The sequence below is a fragment of the Epinephelus fuscoguttatus genome, linkage group LG4 (genome assembly GCF_011397635.1).
Source record: "Epinephelus fuscoguttatus linkage group LG4, E.fuscoguttatus.final_Chr_v1".
NCBI lineage: Eukaryota > Metazoa > Chordata > Actinopteri > Perciformes > Serranidae > Epinephelus > Epinephelus fuscoguttatus.
The window spans coordinates 240551-260124 of record NC_064755.1 but is presented as its reverse complement, the minus strand read 5'-3'; the positions used below and the strand labels follow the sequence as shown (position 1 = coordinate 260124).

At 41.5% G+C, this 19574-nt stretch overlaps 1 protein-coding gene across 8 annotated transcripts in view; it reads left to right on the top strand.

Annotated features, from left to right (window-relative positions):
* LOC125887522 (cytosolic carboxypeptidase 4) overlaps positions 1–19574 on the top strand; it is a 668935-nt gene that overhangs the window by 437682 nt on the left and 211679 nt on the right. For all 8 annotated transcript variants that reach the window (XM_049574398.1, XM_049574403.1, XM_049574402.1 and 5 more), the window contains 3 exons: positions 870–953; positions 1117–1197; positions 1384–1532. In XM_049574398.1, coding sequence (XP_049430355.1) covers positions 870–953; positions 1117–1197; positions 1384–1532 — 314 coding nt within the window. The remainder of the gene's footprint in view (positions 1–869; positions 954–1116; positions 1198–1383; positions 1533–19574) is intronic.

Sequence of the window (19574 nt, the reverse complement as noted above, 5' to 3'; positions counted from 1 at the left end):
AGGTCCAGTTTCTGCTGTTTATTTACATCTAAAGGAGAAGGCTCACTCCTTTGAGGACAGCAATGTGAAAATCTTGGACAGAGAGGACAGATGGTTCGAAAGCGGGATGAAAGAATCCATCTACGTTAAAATAGAGAAGCCGTCTCTAAAGAGGGGAGGTGGCCTGAGACACCACCTATCCCCCATTTACAATGCGGCCCTTGCTGCTGTACCTAAGAGACTGAACAACAAAGACTGCCCGAAACTAACCTCAAGTGGCTCAAAGAAACACAATGACAGTCATTCACTGGTAACCACACATCATGCCTAACGACTGTTGCTCACCAGTAGCCCCACTCACTCCTAACAACTGTCGTTCACTAGTGTGACTCACCTGACCCAAACAATGGTCCAGTGAAACTCCACTAACGAAGTATTGTCTTATGAGGGTGGTGGGTGTACACCTCCACAGAGGTTAAAAACCTGAGTCTTACTCCACTGTTTGTCAGACTAGTGAGGACTAGTCAGACCGATGTGTTGAGAACTGATGAAGCCGCTTGGATAAGAGGCGAAACGTCTTCCAGACAAAATCAAAGTCCAGTTGCCTACGATTTAATTGTTGCCAGAATGGAACTGACCTGGATAAATGAGAATATCCACAGAAACTCTCTGTACTTCTATCAGAACTCATTGTGACCTCTCCAGCTGCTGTAAATGTCACATCTAGGTTTTTAAGAGGTTTTCAAGGAGTGTATTACATCAAGCCAAACTTTATATTCCACCAGCCAGGTATACAAACACATTTATCATGAAGAACATAATCACATAATGCAACATCTAAACAGATAACAAGAGCAAACAGTGTGACTGCATGTGCTTCTCTTTACCAGGCAGAAAGTGTTTGAAGATGTCCAACGTTTCTTGAATACTGATGGCATCATCAACAAGGTCGTGTTTGACCTGGAAGACAGCAGGTAGGTAAACAACATAAATATATACAAACTCACAAGAGGAGGTTTAGATTTAGATTATGAAAATTCCGCTTCCTTTATTTGTCTTCATTTGCTCAAACGGAACAATTTGAGCAAATAATACCCCTAAAATCCAATTGGTCATCTTTGTCTCTTTGTCTGTTAGTCTTCAGTATCCGCCTGATGCCTTGAGGTTTTTCTCTAAGTTTGAATGTGGGAACCTAAGAAAGGCTGTCCAGGTCCGCAGGTATGGATACACACACACACACACACACACACACACACACACACTGTTCGCACAAGTTCTAAGAAGTCAATGAAAAGCAAATGTGATGTCATATTGTTACTCTATACAATCCTAACTCAAAAAGCCAAATATAATCAAGATAAAACCACAGAAGCAGTCTTTTTCTTCTTCTCTTCTCTTCTATAGATATGAATATGACCTCATACTGAATGCAGATGCCAACAGTAACCAGCACACCCAATGGTTTTATTTTGAAGTCAGTAACATGGTGCCAGACTTCCCCTACCGTTTTAATGTCATCAACTGCGAGAAGAGCAACAGCCAGTTCAACTATGGTAAGAAGGTGCTTGTGTGTATGTGTGTGCATGTAGCTGTAAATAAATTTAACGTGCTGTGAATTTTGAAATATCTTATTCAAAGTGACATTTGTTTATTAATTCATTGGTGCAAATACTACATTATACAGGATTCAGTAAATTTATCAGGTGCTGATATTTCCATAACTAGTTAATTGATATTTAAATGTTAGGGATGAATGAACTACAAGCACTCCACTGGTAACATTCTCTAGTTACTTGAATTACACTTTGCATGGATAATCAAAAGCTGAGTAAAGTTTTTGTAGAAAAGACAAGATCAGATGAGCAAGTTGGTAATGTTCAATATCTAACCACACCAAAGTCAAATTATTCTTAGAAAATTTCTTCACAACTCTTACTATAACACCTTGGGAAAAATTACTACAGTTCAGACCTCATGGACCTCAATGGTGGCCCTGTGGCAAGCTCTCAGTCAGAGCCACCTGTTCAGCAGCATGGCATGAACTTTCCTGGGGAAACTAAGCAGTAGTACCCTGATAACCTGACCACATGTTCCAGTTACTTTTTTTAAAAAAAAGAAAAAAAAGTGGGGACCACCACCACTGCCTGCCACTCCTTGGGTACTGTCCCTGATCTAAAGTCGACATTAAAAAAATGTGCCAAACAACATAACCTTACAATATCCAGAGCCATCAGCATCTTAGGTTGATCTCATCTTGGTAAGGTGCTATGCCACTGTGGGGCCTCTTTATTGCCACGGGCATGCCATTTGGGAGCAGATCCTCAAAGTGCTCCTTTCTCAGTCTGATTATTTTCCCTGTTGTTGAGGTCAGCAGTCCTCCCTGCTGAAAACAGCTTGGAAATAGCCTATGTTTTATTTAATGTACCAACTAGCCAAGACTCAGTCTGCCATGTCCCATGTATTTTCCTGCAAATTGACTGCTAGTGCATATGTGTACATGTAAGTGTTTTCATGTGTCCATGAATGTTTTGTGTGTACTAACTTTGCCAACTATTTATCTACTAGAAAAGCAATCACTGTAGTCATCTTCATTTCTATTATGCGTACGTGGACTCCGTCTATGTATGCACACACATACTCAGTGTAATGTGTGTAGAAACACGTATATCCAGATATCCATCCTTTGTTTTATCAGCATTCAGGATGAACTTCAAGTTGACCAGAAATTGCTGAACAGCATTGAAAGATAGCTGATGCTGGAAAAGGGTTATTCTGAGTAAAAGCAGAGCAAATAATGGTGTCATCAGATACAGATGAACACCTGCATCATATACATTTAGGCACTGGCTATTTAAGTAAATTCAAAACAACAGAGGCCCTAATACTCAATGTTGAGGCACCACATTTGCAATTGTATGAGGAGCATGCCCTCCTCTTGTACATATTGCACTCTGCCCATTAAATCATTAACAAATCAAGCAATGGCTCTGTTTGATAAAACAATTTAGTGTAGTCAAAATTTTGTGATCTACTGTATCAGAGGCCTTAGACAGGTCAATAAATAAATCAGCACACTGCAGTCCACTATCCGACAAATGAACCAAATCACTGACAACTTTTAAAGCAATAGTAGTAGTGCTTTGCTTTTTTCTGAACCCAGATTGATAAACAGGTGAACTGTCATTTACATGTAAAAACTATTTTATCTGTTCAGACAATAAAGATTCCAATATTTTGGTCAGGGCTAAGAGTTTAGAGATGGACCAATAACTGTTGAGCTGGGTTTGGTCACCAGTTTTTAATAAAGGCAAAACAAAAGCAGATTTCCAAATGATGAATGAGACACATACAGACTTAAAAAGGATATGTTAAATGAGCTGCAAAATAAATAAAATAAAATCAGCTGTTAGAATTTGAAAGTAGTGTTCAAGAATATTAGGACTTGCTGACTTAACAGACCTCAGTGCAGGTAAACTGTAAAATTTCAAGGTTGCTCAATAATCAGAAGTAGTTTAGAATAAATGGCACTGTAGTTCATTGTAGAGTTGATGAGGCAAGCAGCCAGCTGGAGGCTGGAGCCTATCCCAGCTGACAGACCCTGGACCCTGACAATTGAGGGGCCCTGGACACTGGACAGGTCGCCAGACTACCACAGGGCTGACACACAAGCCCTGTTTCTACTGAGCAGTACGATACAGTTCAGTTCAGTTTGATACGCCTTTTTTTTTCATTTGCACTGTGAAAAGTTGTGGATGGTACAAATGGAACTGTTCTGTATCATCCCCATTTTTGGTACCCCTTCTTTTGGGGTACCTGGCACACAGATCTTGTACTAAAAAGTGAAGCTGTGAACACTGCAGCTCTGTTGATTGGTCAATAGACGTAGGTCACTCTGCCCAGGGCTGAGATGTTGTAGCATAAACAACAAGTAAAATAAGGGAGGCTCAGACATGGAGTTAGGGTTTACTGGTGAGAAAGTGTGTCAACTGATACTGCTTATTCATCAGACACTATAAATTGTCATGATGTACTTTTTTTCATTAAGTACATCATGACAATTTATAGTGTCTGATGAATAAGCAGTATCAGTTGACACACTTACAGCATTGAAAAATGTTTCCTGTCCCTTCAGACAATCAGCTCCAAGAACAATCGCTTCTTTTCACATAACCAAATTTGATCTGGATCAACACCAAATCATTTTGCTGAAGCCATGTCAGGATAACAAAAACAGTTTATGCAAGGTCATCATCTACACTATGTATTTCCCCCTCTGGGGGTCATCTGCCCCCCATCAGTCAATTAAGCATTAAAACAGTTAAACCATCAGCCAATGCAAGTAAAGGCAAAAACCCAACAAACTTTCACCCTCTTCAATTAGCACTTGTTTAAATTTGTTTAACATATCAATCAATTCAATCAAACAAAGAAGAAGAGCTGTGCGCACATCCAAAAACCGATTTAGGTACGAGGTGCAGGACAAACAGGTGAAATCAAGATTGAAGGAAAGTGTCCGCACATTGAGTTTATGCTCCCGCTTTTATTTAGCTCAAAGCTGCAAGCTTTCAACCCTATCGGGTCTTCATCAGGCAAATGAGTGACAGCAGTTCAAGGGGAAAATATATAGGCCGGCGCGTCTGTGACATCACCAGGTAGAAAATCAGTGCTTGCCATCATAGCCGGGCGGGTGATATAATAGAAGCAATTAACAATCATAAGAAGAAAACAACAATATTAAATATCAATAGATAAGCAATGAATATTACAATATCAGTATATCAAAAAGACAACAGTGAATATAAGAAGTTACACAAAAAAACTAGAATACTAGGCTAGAATAAAAACAGTGGTAATACATGAGATGAAATAATCAAAAGACATCATATCTATTCCAAACGACTGGTCAATAATTCTGTCATTGGAATAGCAGGAATAGTGCACGTGATAAACATCAAAGATAAGTTAAAACACTGGCATATAAGGCCACACAGAGGGCACTAATTAGGCTAATACTTATAGAAAAGGTTTTATATCAAATTCCTCATTTAAACTATTAGGAGACATGGCATTGAGGAAAAAGATCCAGAAAGTTTCGCGCTGGAGGAGTTTTCTTTCTAGATCACCTTCCCTTGGATGATTCTCTACTTTCTCCACCCCAATATATCTGAGAGCGCTGACACTGTGGTTAGCCTGTTTAAAGTGTGCAGCCACTGGATTACGTTCATCACTCTTTCTGATGTTGCTTCTATGTTCGCTGATCCTGGTGCATAACGCTCTCTATGTTTTACCCACATAAGCCAAACCACATGGGCAACAATATACCAGTGTTTTTGGATAACATTTCCAAATAGTGACCCAAGTGGAGAGTATTTTGTACAGCACAAGTGACTTTTTTAGCCTTGGGCTGAAGACTTTCAGCCTGCGTCATACGATCAAACCTGCCCCTGGCTGAAGTCACCCATTCCTTTTTATGCCCCTGGTTTAAAAATCTGTTAGACAGATCATTGGCTTGTGTAAGATAGGAGGAGTCCTGGCTGCAGATCCTGCAGACCCTATGCAACTGACTGATTGGTAAACTTTTTTTAAGAGCTTGTGGGTGGTAGCTGTTACCCCTAAGCATAGTGTTACGGTCCGTGGGCTTGTGGAACAAATCAGTGTGGATTTGGTTATTATCCTTATAAATCAATATGTCCAAAAAGCTGATACGTTCCAAACTGTATTGCAAAGTGAATTTCAAATGGTCATTACAGGAATTTAAATAATGATGGAATTTGGTCAGATGATTTGCAGTGCCGTCAAAAATCACAAAATGCAAAATATATGTTCAAAATAACCCATACATAAACATGCATGATTAGGTGCCATTTTACTGCCCATGGCTGTGCCCTTCTGTTGTACAGAGAAATCATTTTGAAAGCGAAAATAATTGTTAGTCAAGATAATGTTAGCCAGATCCAATATACATTCAGTGCTGGGGCTGGACTCTGTAGGGCGCTGGTTTAAAAAATGCTGACATGCCTCAAGCCCGCCAGTGTGTGGTATATTAGTGTGTAAACTTTGGACATCAAAAGTAGCAAATAATGCTGTGTCTGTAACATGGTTAAAACATTTGAGTAACTTTATGAAATCAGTAGAGTCTCTGATATAAGAGGGAAGGGTGGTGAGCTCAGACTTGATGTGATAGTCAACATAGGCAGAGATATTTTCTGTGAGACTGCCTATACCACTCATGATAGGACTCTCAATAAGGGGAACTGTTACCCCCTTGTGTACTGTGGGAGAGTATAAAAAACAGGAGTCACAGGGTGCTCTATTTTCAGAAAATCAAAAACAGTTTTATCAAATTCAAAATTGTTTAAGTGTAACATCAATTTAGAATGAACATGTGTCTTAAACCTCTGGGTAGGATCTGAAGGCAGTTTCTCGTATGACATATTATCACACAATTGTCTTCTAATTTCAGATTCATAATCACATGCACTTTGCAGAACAATAGCCCCCCCCCCCCCCCCCTTGTCGGCAGTCCTGAGTGTCCTTGCTCAAATCTAATAGTGCATCCCTTTCTGCTTGAGACAAATTACTGTACACCTTGTATTCTTTTTTCTTTTTTAATACATTTTTAACATCGTTCTCAACCAAGCGACGATATGCGTCAAGAAAAGCATTTCTGTTCCTTGGGGGAATAAAGGTAGACTTCTTCCTGAAGGGAGTGCGAGTAAAGTCTGTGGGCGTAGGGGTGGCAGGAGTGGGAGGTGGGGGGGCAGAGTCCAGAGAGTGACTGTACGTGTTATACGTACTGTCCTTCTCAGAGTGGAAAAACTCTCTGAGCCTCAGATCAATTCAGTCAATCAATTTTATTTATAAAGCCCAATATCACAAATCACAATTTGCCTCACAGGGCTTTACAGCATACGGCATCCCTCTGTCCTTAGGACCCTCACAGTGGATAAGGAAAAACTCCCCCCAAAAAACCCTTTAACGGGGAAAAAAAAAACAGTAGAAACCTCAGGAAGAGCAACTGAGGAGCGATCCCTCTTCCAGGACAGACAGACATGCAATAGATGTCGTACAGAACAGATCAACATGATAAATTAACAGTAATCCATATGACACAATGAGACAGAAAGAGAGAGAGAGACAGAGAGAGAGAGAGATGCAGGACAGATGGTAATGACAGTAGCTTACAACAACAATAATGAAAGTAATAATATAATTAATAGTACAAACTATTTTGGTACAATATGTTGAAAGTATATATTAATATCTGATGGTATACATATGTGACAATAATCATATGCGTATAATAACAGTAGAAACTTGACTAACAGCAGCAGCAGGAGGCATCTGGCAGGACCACGGCGGCAGCACAACCACACACATCACACTATCCAGGCAACACTGTGGCATATAAGTTAACCTGCGAGACAGTGGAGCACAAAGGCTCATGTATTAACATCCGTTTAGCATCAGTTTAGCATTTGTTGTCTGTTGTGAAAATTACTCCACAGCCCCCTTACTATCCCACACTAAATGTATTGTTGTAATCCTATCTATGGGTGACCACCTTTACCACTTGCTCTGACTGTAACAGATAATATAGACATGGATTATTCACAAGAAAGTTATAAATGTATTGTAAGTATGGCTAAACATGCTTCAAAGTTAGCACTTGCCTATGTCATTCAGTTATGTGTAATTCAAAACATGAAATCTAAGTATACATCTAAATGTGAGCATCGATTTAAAATCCAACCCTTTAAATATCTAAAATATGATTATTGGCTGAATACATGAAAAACAACAACAGTGTACACATCATATTATATACTCATAAAGAATACTAATACTTTTGCATTAAATGATTAAATGACCAAATCGAACTTCATCATTAAACAAAACTTAGATGATAATTCCAATAACCCACATTAAAATATCACACAAAATATAAAAGAATTGTTACTTCTTTGAGAACCATAGATTAGTCTACATTAAATACAGTAGAATCCTGACTCCTCCTGCCATGGGGGTGAAATTACCTTCTTTACTCTCTCTAGCACTCTAGCACATTCTTCAAAATTGTGTTTTTCTAGGATTACTGTTAAAAATGTTGTTGGGGCTCCAACACAAACTATGCACTCATTGGACGTCATTTCCTTTACAGTATATCACACCTATTTATACCATCCATTGTGATTAGCTCATTTCCAATTTATATCTTCTAAGGTTTTAAAACTCCATTGGGTGGGTTTATATCTTTCTTGTTGATTGAATTGGTCTTCCTCAATTGTTTGGTCTGTGGACAAAACTGTACTTGAAAATAGTTCACAAAAAATAGTGGTACCTCCAGTCACACAACACTGAATCCCAAAAATCAATGATTGTATCATCTCTAAAGGTAATTACTCTACGGGTCACATGATTTGTTAGGTTTTGAAGTGGAATTTTTTCTTATTTTTTCGGATGTTAAATTAACATTTTTAAACCTTGACAGCATTTATGGTATTACTGATTCATTAGGTTTTAGAGTTATTATATTATCAGACTGTAAAGTCACAACATCACAAGGTATTGGGGTCACTGCATCCTTCGTGTTCAAATATGTAACATTGCTAGCTCTTAGCTTAAACACATCTCTAGGTTTTGAGTACTCTGTAAGAATTTATCATGCTCTGTAAAGCCAATTCGTGTCAAGTTGAATGTGTCTATCCTGGGTGCTCTTCCTCGCAACTGGATCTCTACATAGTACTCATAGTCTGGGCCCTACTGATCCTTAAACACCTCAATTCTCCACTTATCAGTTGTTTTATATACAGCTATTTTACACTGATCCACTCCCATACTTTTTCCCTCTGTTGTTCATCTATGGTAATCCCACATAACATTGTGTACCTTACCTTTACTGTGATTATACACTGTCTTCTCGAAGTCTTACTTGCTGGGCTGGTAAATACATTTCCCCTTTGTACAATGTCATAGTACTTGCCCTCTTGCTTTGCCTACATCCAAATCAAAATTTAATCACAGTGGAGACATTATTCTCCTTACCTAAATTCAAGGTTAGTACTTCTCTAATTTCACCTATTTAAGTCATGGGTTGGAATTTGGTTTAAAGTCATGTTTGGCGAATGTGTAGTTTCATCATACTCATCTGATTCATGTCTCTTAGCTTCCCTCCATTGTGGCTGAATTACACCTTTCAGGTCCTTAAGTATCGGCACAGGCCTCTCAAGTGCTTGTCTCTCCTGTGCTTGACTTCCTGGCAACACCCAGGTCAGAAAGCTTATTAGTTTCAGTATGTGAGTCAGAGATATTTTGATATTTACCCTTTCTGTTTCATCAACATCCTGGCCCGCTGATCGGGCCTTAGGGCAGTGGTTCAGGTGGTGCCACGTTGACCTTCCTTCCATCTGGACCACAGCTGGTGTCGCTCAGACCACCTTGAAGGGACCCACTCACCCTGGCTCGTTCCACTTTTACCGGAAGACCTTAATGTCGGCCTGGTCCCCTGGAACCACTGGGCTCTGCTGCCAAGTGCGGAATCTGAAACCCTGTTTTTATGTAAATGGACTAATGTATGCAGTTAGTTCATATATTCTTTTTCCTGGGGTCCCTTAAAGGGCCCTCTCAAGTAAGGTGCTGTCATGCATCTGCCTCTTAGCATTTCATGTGGAGTTAGATGTGTGCTCCTGTGTGTTTGCATGCAATAGCTCATTAGTGCAAGCAGCAAAGCATCCACCCAGTTTAGCTTGATGCTAGCACAGGTCTTGTTTAGCTTAGCTTTGAGAAACCCCATTGATTCTGCCAACCCTATCCTGACCTGTTGGTTGACAAACAGCTCCCAACCACTGCTTGATTCTTACTGGGGTGCGTCCAGGCTGCTCACACTCCCAACAAACTCCTGATGGGCCCCACTGTGAAGGTCGCCCTCCTTGGCATCCCCTGTGTGCTTGTGCAGGTAGTCGTCTATTAGTTGAGGCATGTTGTTGTATCTTTGGCTGTTGTACATAAACGCTGCTGATGGGAAGCACTTGGGCGGGAGGAGGTGCAGATGGCTGTACCTCAGGTGCAGTTCTACTTGGATTACTGCTCAAAACTGGATCTTGAACCTTTTTCCTGTAAGGTCAAGCAAGGTCATCATCTTCACGATAATACACTCTGTTTCCACCGAGCATTACAGTATAGCTCAGTTCAGTTTGGTACGCTTTTTTTCCTGTTTTCAGGAAAAAAACCTAATTCACTGGCTGACTGCAGGCAACTTTTTAAGTGGAACGTTAACTTGTAATGCTACTTAATGCATGATTTGACAATGTGAATCAATCAACACACCTTAAATTTCACTTCTGACCATCACTTTAGTTTTTTTTATGACATACACTTTTGTAAGAAGTGGATCTTCAAGCGTTTAATTTCGGCTGGGTTATGTAAACTGTATGTATTCTAATCCTCACTCAGAGGAAAAAAAAGGTTATGGAGCATCAGTCCTGTAGATTCTGGTAACACAAAACCCCTGAGCTTGCCTTAGAGGGACTAAATGCAGACTTCTGGGTATGGCGGTGAGCCGAGCAGCAGCATAATACGTGAGCTCCCAGAAAGGTCCGACATTTTCCCCATTTTAGAGGATTCTTCAAGCCTATTTCACTATAAATCTTATGGGGAAATACAAACTGAGGAAGACTAAGACCACAATAAACCAGGTACTACTGGGGAGTCATGACACCAACGAAAGAGGAAATTACTGGACCTGGAGTCGGACTTCTCTGTTGCCGGTAAGCCGTTATCTTGCGCTGCAGAGCACTATGAGCCTCCGCTGTAGTCCTGTCTGTGACCCCCGTTCAACCCACAACCGCCAGGATTCGCCTGATAACGTGATAATAGGGGCGCCCCAGCGCCCACTCCACTAACTTGACGTGGAAATGAGCAGTAGTCTAGAAAACTAGCAAGTTGGGTTTTTTTTGTTTGTTTGTTTTTTTGGAGGGCTCTCATACACTCTCACATAGATTGTGCCCTGGGCGGTCGCCCACATTGCCCATAGCAAAAACCGTCCCTGCCTCCTCCACACTGACTTATTTCCACCCTGCCAACAGTGGAACTTAAATTCATTGTGCCGACAGTGGCTCGGAAAACCACCCATAACTGTGTCACACGGTGAAGAGGGAAGAGGGAAGGCGGCTGGAGTTCCTCCAACATTTGCGGTTAGATTATCATATTTTTTTATTGACAAAAATACAGGCTGTTTCTGCTGATTTTTTATACGTGCATGTGCCCCTAAATATTTTTTACAGTTCGCACACACCTATTTTTAGTCGCAAATATTTCCAGGACTATTATGGTTTTATTATGTTGCCCAGAAGTTTTTTTTTTTTTTGTTTATATTGTCAGGTCAATAGAGGAGCAAGATGTGTACATTAGACTTAAAGGTATAGTTGGTAATGTTGGAGAGCTAGCAATATTTGAAAGTGGCACCTCCTCTAAGCTCCACTCCCTCCTCCCCCTCCCATCAGTGCTCCGTCCAAAGCCACGGCCCCACAAACTTGAACGCGCATCCTGCAGTAGGAGTCAGCAGGGCAGAGGAGAGCCGAGTAAAATAACAAATCCCCTAGAAGCAAACAAATAATTACCTGTCCAACAGAAAGACAGCGACCTCTGCATCACTTTTCAGGCCCTTTAGCTCCCTCAGTTGTCTCCACCGCTCAAAAGCCGCACCGATGTTGACGTCTGGTTTGTCCTCTTGCTTTATCCAAAGCCTTTTTTGTCGCAGCCTTTTCTGCCTCCGACTTTCTTTTCTCAGCCTGTTTAGCGGGGCGAGCTGTGACGCTGTAAGTGGTACTTTTGGCTGCATTTTCTCTGCCATTGTTCAGCAAACTTATTTTCCTGCTAACTCGGTATTTCTGCTGAGGAGTGTGCGGAATATTTCCGGCAACGGTGACACGTGATGAGTGCACGCAGGGAGGAGGGAGGGACAGAGGGGGGCGTGGGCAGGACAAGACATGAAGGCATCTGATTGGTTCTTTCCATTCGCACCGAATGGCAGGGATTGGTCAGAGTTTTTACAGGCCTGCAGCTGCCGCAGAGGTCGGATTTTTTTCATTCATTTTTCTGAACACATTATTGACTACTCTCAGGATGGAAGGACCATTTCACCCAGTATAACAAGAAGTGTTTCTGAATAGGATTACCAACTATAGCTTTAAGGGGTAGGATGTTAAATCAGGAGTCAGAATTACTTTAAAGGTTAATGGACTGCAAAATCCTATCAAAGAACAAATGATTAAGTAAAATGAAAAGAGAAAAACAACAAATAATCTTCTGGCAGGAGACTCATCTTTGTGATAAGGAGCATGAGAAATTTTAACTTCGGATTTAAGAATACAGGGGTTGCAATTCTAATCTCATTCATTCATTCATTCATTCATCTTCTAACCGCTTCATCCTCTTGAGGGTCACGGGGGGGCTGGAGCCTATCCCAGCTGACATCGGGCGAGAGGCAGGGTACACCCTGGACAGGTCGCCAGACTATCGCAGGGCTGACACATAGAGACAAACAACCATTCACGCTCACATTCACACCTAGGGACAATTTAGAGTTACCAATTAACCTAGTCCCCAATCTGCATGTCTTTGGACTGTGGGAGGAAGCCGGAGTGCCCGGATAGAACCCACACTGACACGGGGAGAACATGCAAACTCCGCACAGAAGGGCTCCCACGCCCGGGATCAAACCAGCAATCCTCTTGCTGTGAGGCGAGAGTGCTAACCACCAAACCACCGTGCCGCCCGCAATTCTAATCTCAAATGAAGTAATGTTCCAACACACAAAACAGATAGTGGATACAGAGGGACGATATTTTTAAGCAAAAGAACAAATCAATCATAAACGGATAACACTATTAAATGTGTATGGAGCCCCAGGTAATGATAAAATATTTATTAAGAAAATATTTACCACAATCACTGAAGAGACCTCTGGGTTTTTCATATGTGGTGGGAACAGAAACATTCAATTAAAACCCCCCCTTGACTCCACCAATGTTACAAAGAGAATAAATCCTGACACAATTATTATGGGGTCAGATCAGTCTCATAATGAATGAACTCAGGCAGGGTTTTTCATGAATGCACATGCTCTGGTTCACAGTTGTATTTCGGACTCACTAATGCACACGCTCTGTTTTGCAAATGCACACGCTCCGGTTCACAAATATAATGCTTTTGCAAACTTGTAATATAAATTTCGGAAATGCACACAATCTGTTTTGCAAATGCACACGCTCTGGTTTACAAATATAATTTTGCTTCTCATTTGTGAACCTCTCTCTTGTGAGAGCAATCTGAATTTTGAGACTCCCCTGATGTCACAGGTCAATGAACGTCACCATTGGCTGATAAATCTGTCTGTCAAATTTCTGATTCTGATTGACAGATTCATCAGTTAATCAGGTGTGTTCGCTTTGAGCCAATCATATGGCTCCTAACATTTTCTCCACACTTTTAAACCAATCGCAGAGCTACTGAGCTACTGTTTGCAGTGTTCAAACAAGACACGCCAGACTGAAACAGTGGAAGAGACATGGATCAATCTCAACCTGTAAGTAACACATTTATCTTATTATCCCCTCGTTGTAAATCATGCAATGTTTTTGAATTATAATGATTTGAAGCGTTCTGCTTAGCCAAGTAACATGTTTGAATGAACATAAACTATGAATACAGCCTTCCTGCTTTTCAGAAAACTGACCTCCTTTCTTCTTAATGGCAGGGTTTCCCATTTTTTCTAAAGCCCCCACTATTCCCCTCCCAACCCTCCATGCCTACACCTAACCAGACCTTAACCATGAAACTGTTGTTTTGTAACAATGGTCCGTAACAGTTTTGGAAAACGGCACATTACGACATATTTATGTGTGGAGAATACCAGGATGTGTTATCCAAATAAGGGCATGTACGTCACAGCAGATGGATGTGATTTCCCACCGAAGAGATAGACGCAACTGTCCTCACAGTCCACACATAGAGACAATGCAGCTGTTTAGTGTTAGAAATATGGACTTAAAAATCAATTTCGGAGTGGGGTGGTTTCGGACCCTAATAATTAAAGCTGCAAGCAGCTGTGATCGGGCACTCGCTCTCCCACGCCACCGTGGAGGGCCAGCAGCACACATAACTGAAGTGGTTGTGAAAACTTAGAGTAAGTTAACCCTGAGATGAGGGAAACTCTGGGTTGTCCATTCCAGACTGAGAGCTAACTTAAACTCTGGGTCAGTTACCATGGTGTTGGTGTTTATCAATATAAAAATATGGCATTTCCTGTTTCCACAAGGTGGCGCTATGAGTTAGAGTGAGTATGAGAATAGAAGGCGTGCAGGACAGGGCTCTTGTCATGTACAGACATTTTGAAGCAGTTAGGATGAAGTATGTGGGAGAGAGAGTTGCTATATTTATCTCGAATTATTGGCATGTAGATGTGTTCAGGGCGGGACTGTCATCAATCCTGTGAAGTCTGGGAAATATTGGACCATGTGGCCACAAAATGTCGCTGATCAGGTCAAGAGCTTGAGGTTGGTCTTTGTCAGTGTAAAAGATGGCATTTCCTGTTTCCACAAGGGGGCGCCATGAGCAAGATTGCCTACGAGCATATGGAGGTGTTGAGGGCGGGGCTCTTATAGTGTACAGAAATTTTGAAGCAGTTTGGATGAATTATGTGGGAGAGAGAGCTGCTTGAAGAGCTGCAGAGCACAGCTTTTAATCAACATGGTCTCTGGATGATCTGTAAAAAAAACTGAAGTCGACTGGATGAAATCCCTAGGACTAGTTCGTTAAAATACAACATGTGGAAATCACGCCAAAATGGCCGACTTCCTGTTTGGAGTAGACCATTGGTGCCAGAGACTTTTATGTGCGTCTGGACAACATACACATGTGTACCAATTTTCATGTTCCAACTCCAAAAAAACCCTATGGGGAGGTGTTTTTGGAAATTTCAAGGGGGCGCTAAGGAGGCATTTTGTCCACCCCATGGGCGATGCCCCTATCAGATGTAAGAGCTTGCCATTCTTGACCTGTGTATCAATTTTCATGAGGATATGAGGTTGCTGAAGCCATTAAAATGCCAAACATATTTAGTGGCGAGGGATCGATAGTCGCCACGCTGCCACATGGACACCATTAGTGGTAGCTTCACAGCGTTCATAAGGTAGCTTCACCAACTTGTTCTGCATGCATTAGAAGTGGAATGAAGTTGATGCGGTCAAGTTTGTGGCATTAGTACATGTTGAAGTAAAAACTGGTCAATTCCTGTTACCACCAGAGGGTGCTAGGAGTAAGGTGGGATATTAACATATCGAGGCATTCAGAGCGGAGCCATCATCATGTTCTGCAACTTTGAAGCTGCTGAGATCAAGTATGTGGGCAGGAGAGCCGTTCGAAATTCGATGGCAAGAAAACAAAAAGTCGCCAAAATTTGTCACACCCTGGCGTTCACGCCCCTTGACATAGAGAAAAGCTTTTAATAACTTTTAATTAGCATGTTCTCAGGATGATCTGTAGCCAATTTGAAGTCGATCGGGCGAAATCCTGAGGACAAGTTCGTTCAAATTTCTGTTGTGTAAATCGCCATAACCAAAAAATTCAAAACAAAATGACCGACTTCCTTTTGGGATTTTACTATGACGAGACTTTTTTGTGCGTCTTGGTATGATACATGTGCGTACCAAATTTCGTTTGCCTACAACAAACTAACCCCAATGGGGAGGGGATTTTGAAAATTTGTACGGGGTGCTATTTCGGCATTTTGCGTCAACCATGTGCAACCGCCCCAAAATATCGAATTTCGGATGCGGCCGGACAAATGTGGAAAGTTAGAAGCATTTTGAAATTTTGGAAAGGGGCGAAATTGGGACACGAAGTCGGGTAAAGAATAATAATTGATGCGGTCAAGTTTGTGGCATTAGTACATGTTAAAGTAAAAACTGATCACTTCCTGTTACCAATGGGGGCGCTATGAGTAAGGTGGGATATTAACATATTTGGGCATTCGGGGCGGAGCCATCATCATGTCCAGCAAGTTTGAAGCTGCTGAGATCAAGTATGTGGGCGGGAGAGCCTTTTGAAATTCAATGGCAAGAAAACGAAAAGTCGCCAAAATTTTAAGATAAAATAATAAAGATATAAAAAAGATATAAATTTATAGATAAAAATTATAGATATAATTAATTTATTTATTTATTAATAGGGTCCTCCGCGTACGAGTTCGTCGTCGTACGCGGAGGACCCTAATAATAATAATAATAATAATGATAATAATAATAATAATGAACAGCGTGATTACAATAGGGTCCTATGGACGACTCCTTCGTCGCTCGGACCCTAATAATAATAATAATAATAATAATAATAACAACAATAATAATAAACAGCGCGATGACAATAGGGTCCTATGGACGACTTCGTCGTCGCTCGGGCCCTAATAATAATAATAATAATAATAATAATAAACAGCGCGCTTACAACATCTTTCTCTCTCTCCTTCTCTCTCTCTCTCTCTTTCTCTCTCTCTCTCCCTCTCAAATTCAAATTCAAATTCAAATTTGAAACAAAACAATAATAAATGTCATAAGCATCATATAACAAGTATATACAGTTGCAATCAAATTTATTCAACCCCCATTGCATATTAGGCTTATTGGCAAAATATACAATTTCTCAGCTGTTTGCAATAAAAAAATTACACAAGAACTGTTTAAGTAGTTCAATGAAACTAATATTACAAGGATTTTGATCCAAATTCAACACAAAATGCTACTTTTAATGACTACTGCAGTCTCAAAATTATTCAACCCCTTCATGACAAGCATCTTCAGTACTTAGTAGAACACCCTTTTGCTGTTATGACCTGCTGCAAACGTGATGCATAGCCAGACACCAGCTTCAGACAGCGTTCCTGAGGAATCTTAGCCCATTCCTCATGGGCAATTGCCTCCAGTTCAGTAATATTCTTGGGTGTGCGTTTTGCAACCGCCTTCTTCAAATCCCACCAGAGATTTTCTATGGGGTTCAAGTCAGGCGACTGTGACGGCCACTCTAGAATCTTTCATTTCTTCTTCTGAAACCAAACCTTGGTGGACTTTGAGGTATGCTTGGGATCATTATCCTGTTGGAAGGTCCAATGACGCCCAAGCTTCCGCTTCCTCACGGCACGACGTTTTTACCTAAGATTTCCTGACACTTGACTGAATCCATCGTGCCCTCCACATGCTGCAGGTTTCCAGTGCCACAGGCAGCAAAGCAGCCCCAGAGCATCACTGAGCCACGGCCATGCTTCACTGTAGGCAGGGTGTTCTTTTCAGCATATGCTTCATTCTTCCTCCAGACATACCGCTGTTCTATAGGCCCAAAAAGTTCCAGTTTTGTTTCATCACTCCACAGAACAGAATTCCAAAACTTCTGTGGCTTATTTATATGGTTTTGAGCATGATGGAGCCGACGTTTCTTGTGCTTTTGGGTCAGTAGTGGTGTACGTCTTGGAGTCCGGGCATGGAGCCCTTCAGTGTTTAGTATGCGCCTTATTGTACAAACTGAAACCTCAGTGCCTGCTGCCACCAAGTCTTGCTGCAGGTGTTTTGCAGTCACTCGAGGGTTTTTGACCACTTGCCTCCTCAGGAATCTGGTGACAGCCGCTGATAGTTTACTCTTTCTGCCACGTCCAGGTAGTGTAGCCACTGTTCCTTTGAACTTGCGAACTATGCTTCCAACTGTATCTCTAGGAACATTCAGAGCTTTTGCTATCGTTTTGTATCCTTTTCCTTGTTTGTGCAAGGCAATGATTTCTTCTCTGAACTTTTTGGACAATTCTTTTGACTTAGCCATATTTCTAACATGCAATCAAACGTCACTCTCAACAAAACCCTAGCCAGTCCAGGTATTTATGTGTTTTGTCTCAAGCACACCTGAATTAATGAAGCCCTTGATTAGTTGCACCAGGTGTGCTTGAAACAGGGGGTTGAATAATTGTGATTAGTTGCATCAGGTGTGCTTGAGACAGAGGGTTGAATAATTTTGAGACTGCAGTAGTGATTAAAAGTAGCATTTTGTGTCAAATTTGGATAAAAACCATGGTAATATTAGTTTTATTAAACTATTTCAACTGTTCTTGTCTACTTTGTTTATTGCAAACAGCTGAAAAATTGTACATTTTGCCAATAAGCCGAATATGCAATGGGGGTTGAATAATTTTGAATTTTGGAGTATAGAATAAAACTTCCATCCATCCCATCCATCTTCTAACCGCTTCATCCTCTTGAGGGTTGCGGGGGGGCTGGAGCCTATCCCAGCTGGCATTGGGTGAGAGGCAGGGTACACCCTGGACAGGTCGCCAGACTATCGCAGGGCTGACACATAGAGACAGACAACCATTCACGCTCACATTCACATCTACGGACAATTTAGAGTTATCAGTTAACCTAATCCCCAATCTGCATGTCTTTGGACTGTGGGAGGAAGCTGTAGTGCCCGGAGAGAACCCACGCTGACACGGGGAGAACATGCAAACTCAGCACAGAAGGGCTCCCACACCGGGGATTGAACTGGGAACCCTCTTGCTATGAGGCGAGAGTGCTCACCACCAAACCACCGTGCCGCCCTAGAATAAAACTTAAGAAAAATAAAATAAATAAATTAAAAAAAAGAAAATGAAGTGTGTGTGTGTGTGTGTGTGTGTGTGTGTGTGTGTGTGTGTGTGCATGCATTTTTCTGTGTGGGTGTGCGCGTGTGTGCATGTATTTTTCTGTGTGCGTGCGTGCGTGCGTGCGTGTGTGTGCATGCATTTTTCTGTGTGTGTGTGTGTGTGTGTGTGTGTGTGTGTGTGTGTGTAAAATAATAAACAATAAAACAATAATAAGTGATAAAGAGAACAGTGATAGTAACATCAGAAATAAATGAGATAAACAGTCACTGAAACATTTCTTGATGTGTGACATGCAATGACATATTCTCCTGCCAGTTCTACAGTGGAGCTGTCTTCTCCCAGAAGGATTTTAAGGATTTTGTCTTGTTGGAGGGTGAGGAAGTCAGGGATTTTTTTCTTTAAATTTGGGAATTAATTCTTCTCTAATTTCTTTGTATTTGGGACAATTTGTGAGGAAGTGAGTTTCAGGGATCTAGTTTCGCAGACCGGGTGAGGCGGGGGCGCAGTGCACCTGCGCTTTGCCAATTGGGTGTGGCCAGGCGGATTTTGCAAGTTTGGCTACTACTCTTTCCCACCTCCGTCCCTCCTACCTGCACAAGTCGGAAAGAGGGAGGAGAGAATGCGTGGAGTGGGTTTTACACACATCACACCAATCAAATGAGCCCCTTTCCTCGCCCTTAAATGCGCTGTGCGAAGGTGTAATCAGAGTTTACTCAATTCGCCATGGCAGAAGAGAGCAGCAGCATCAGACGGCCAAACTTCTCCCAGGAGGATGCTGATGTTTTGGTCCAGGAGGTCCAAGCTCGCAGTGTCCGAATACACGGAACTGTGAGCAGACCTCCACAGGCTGATGATGCAAAGGTAGCATGGGAGGAGGTCACCACAATTGTAAATCAATGTTGCGTTTCTCTCGTGC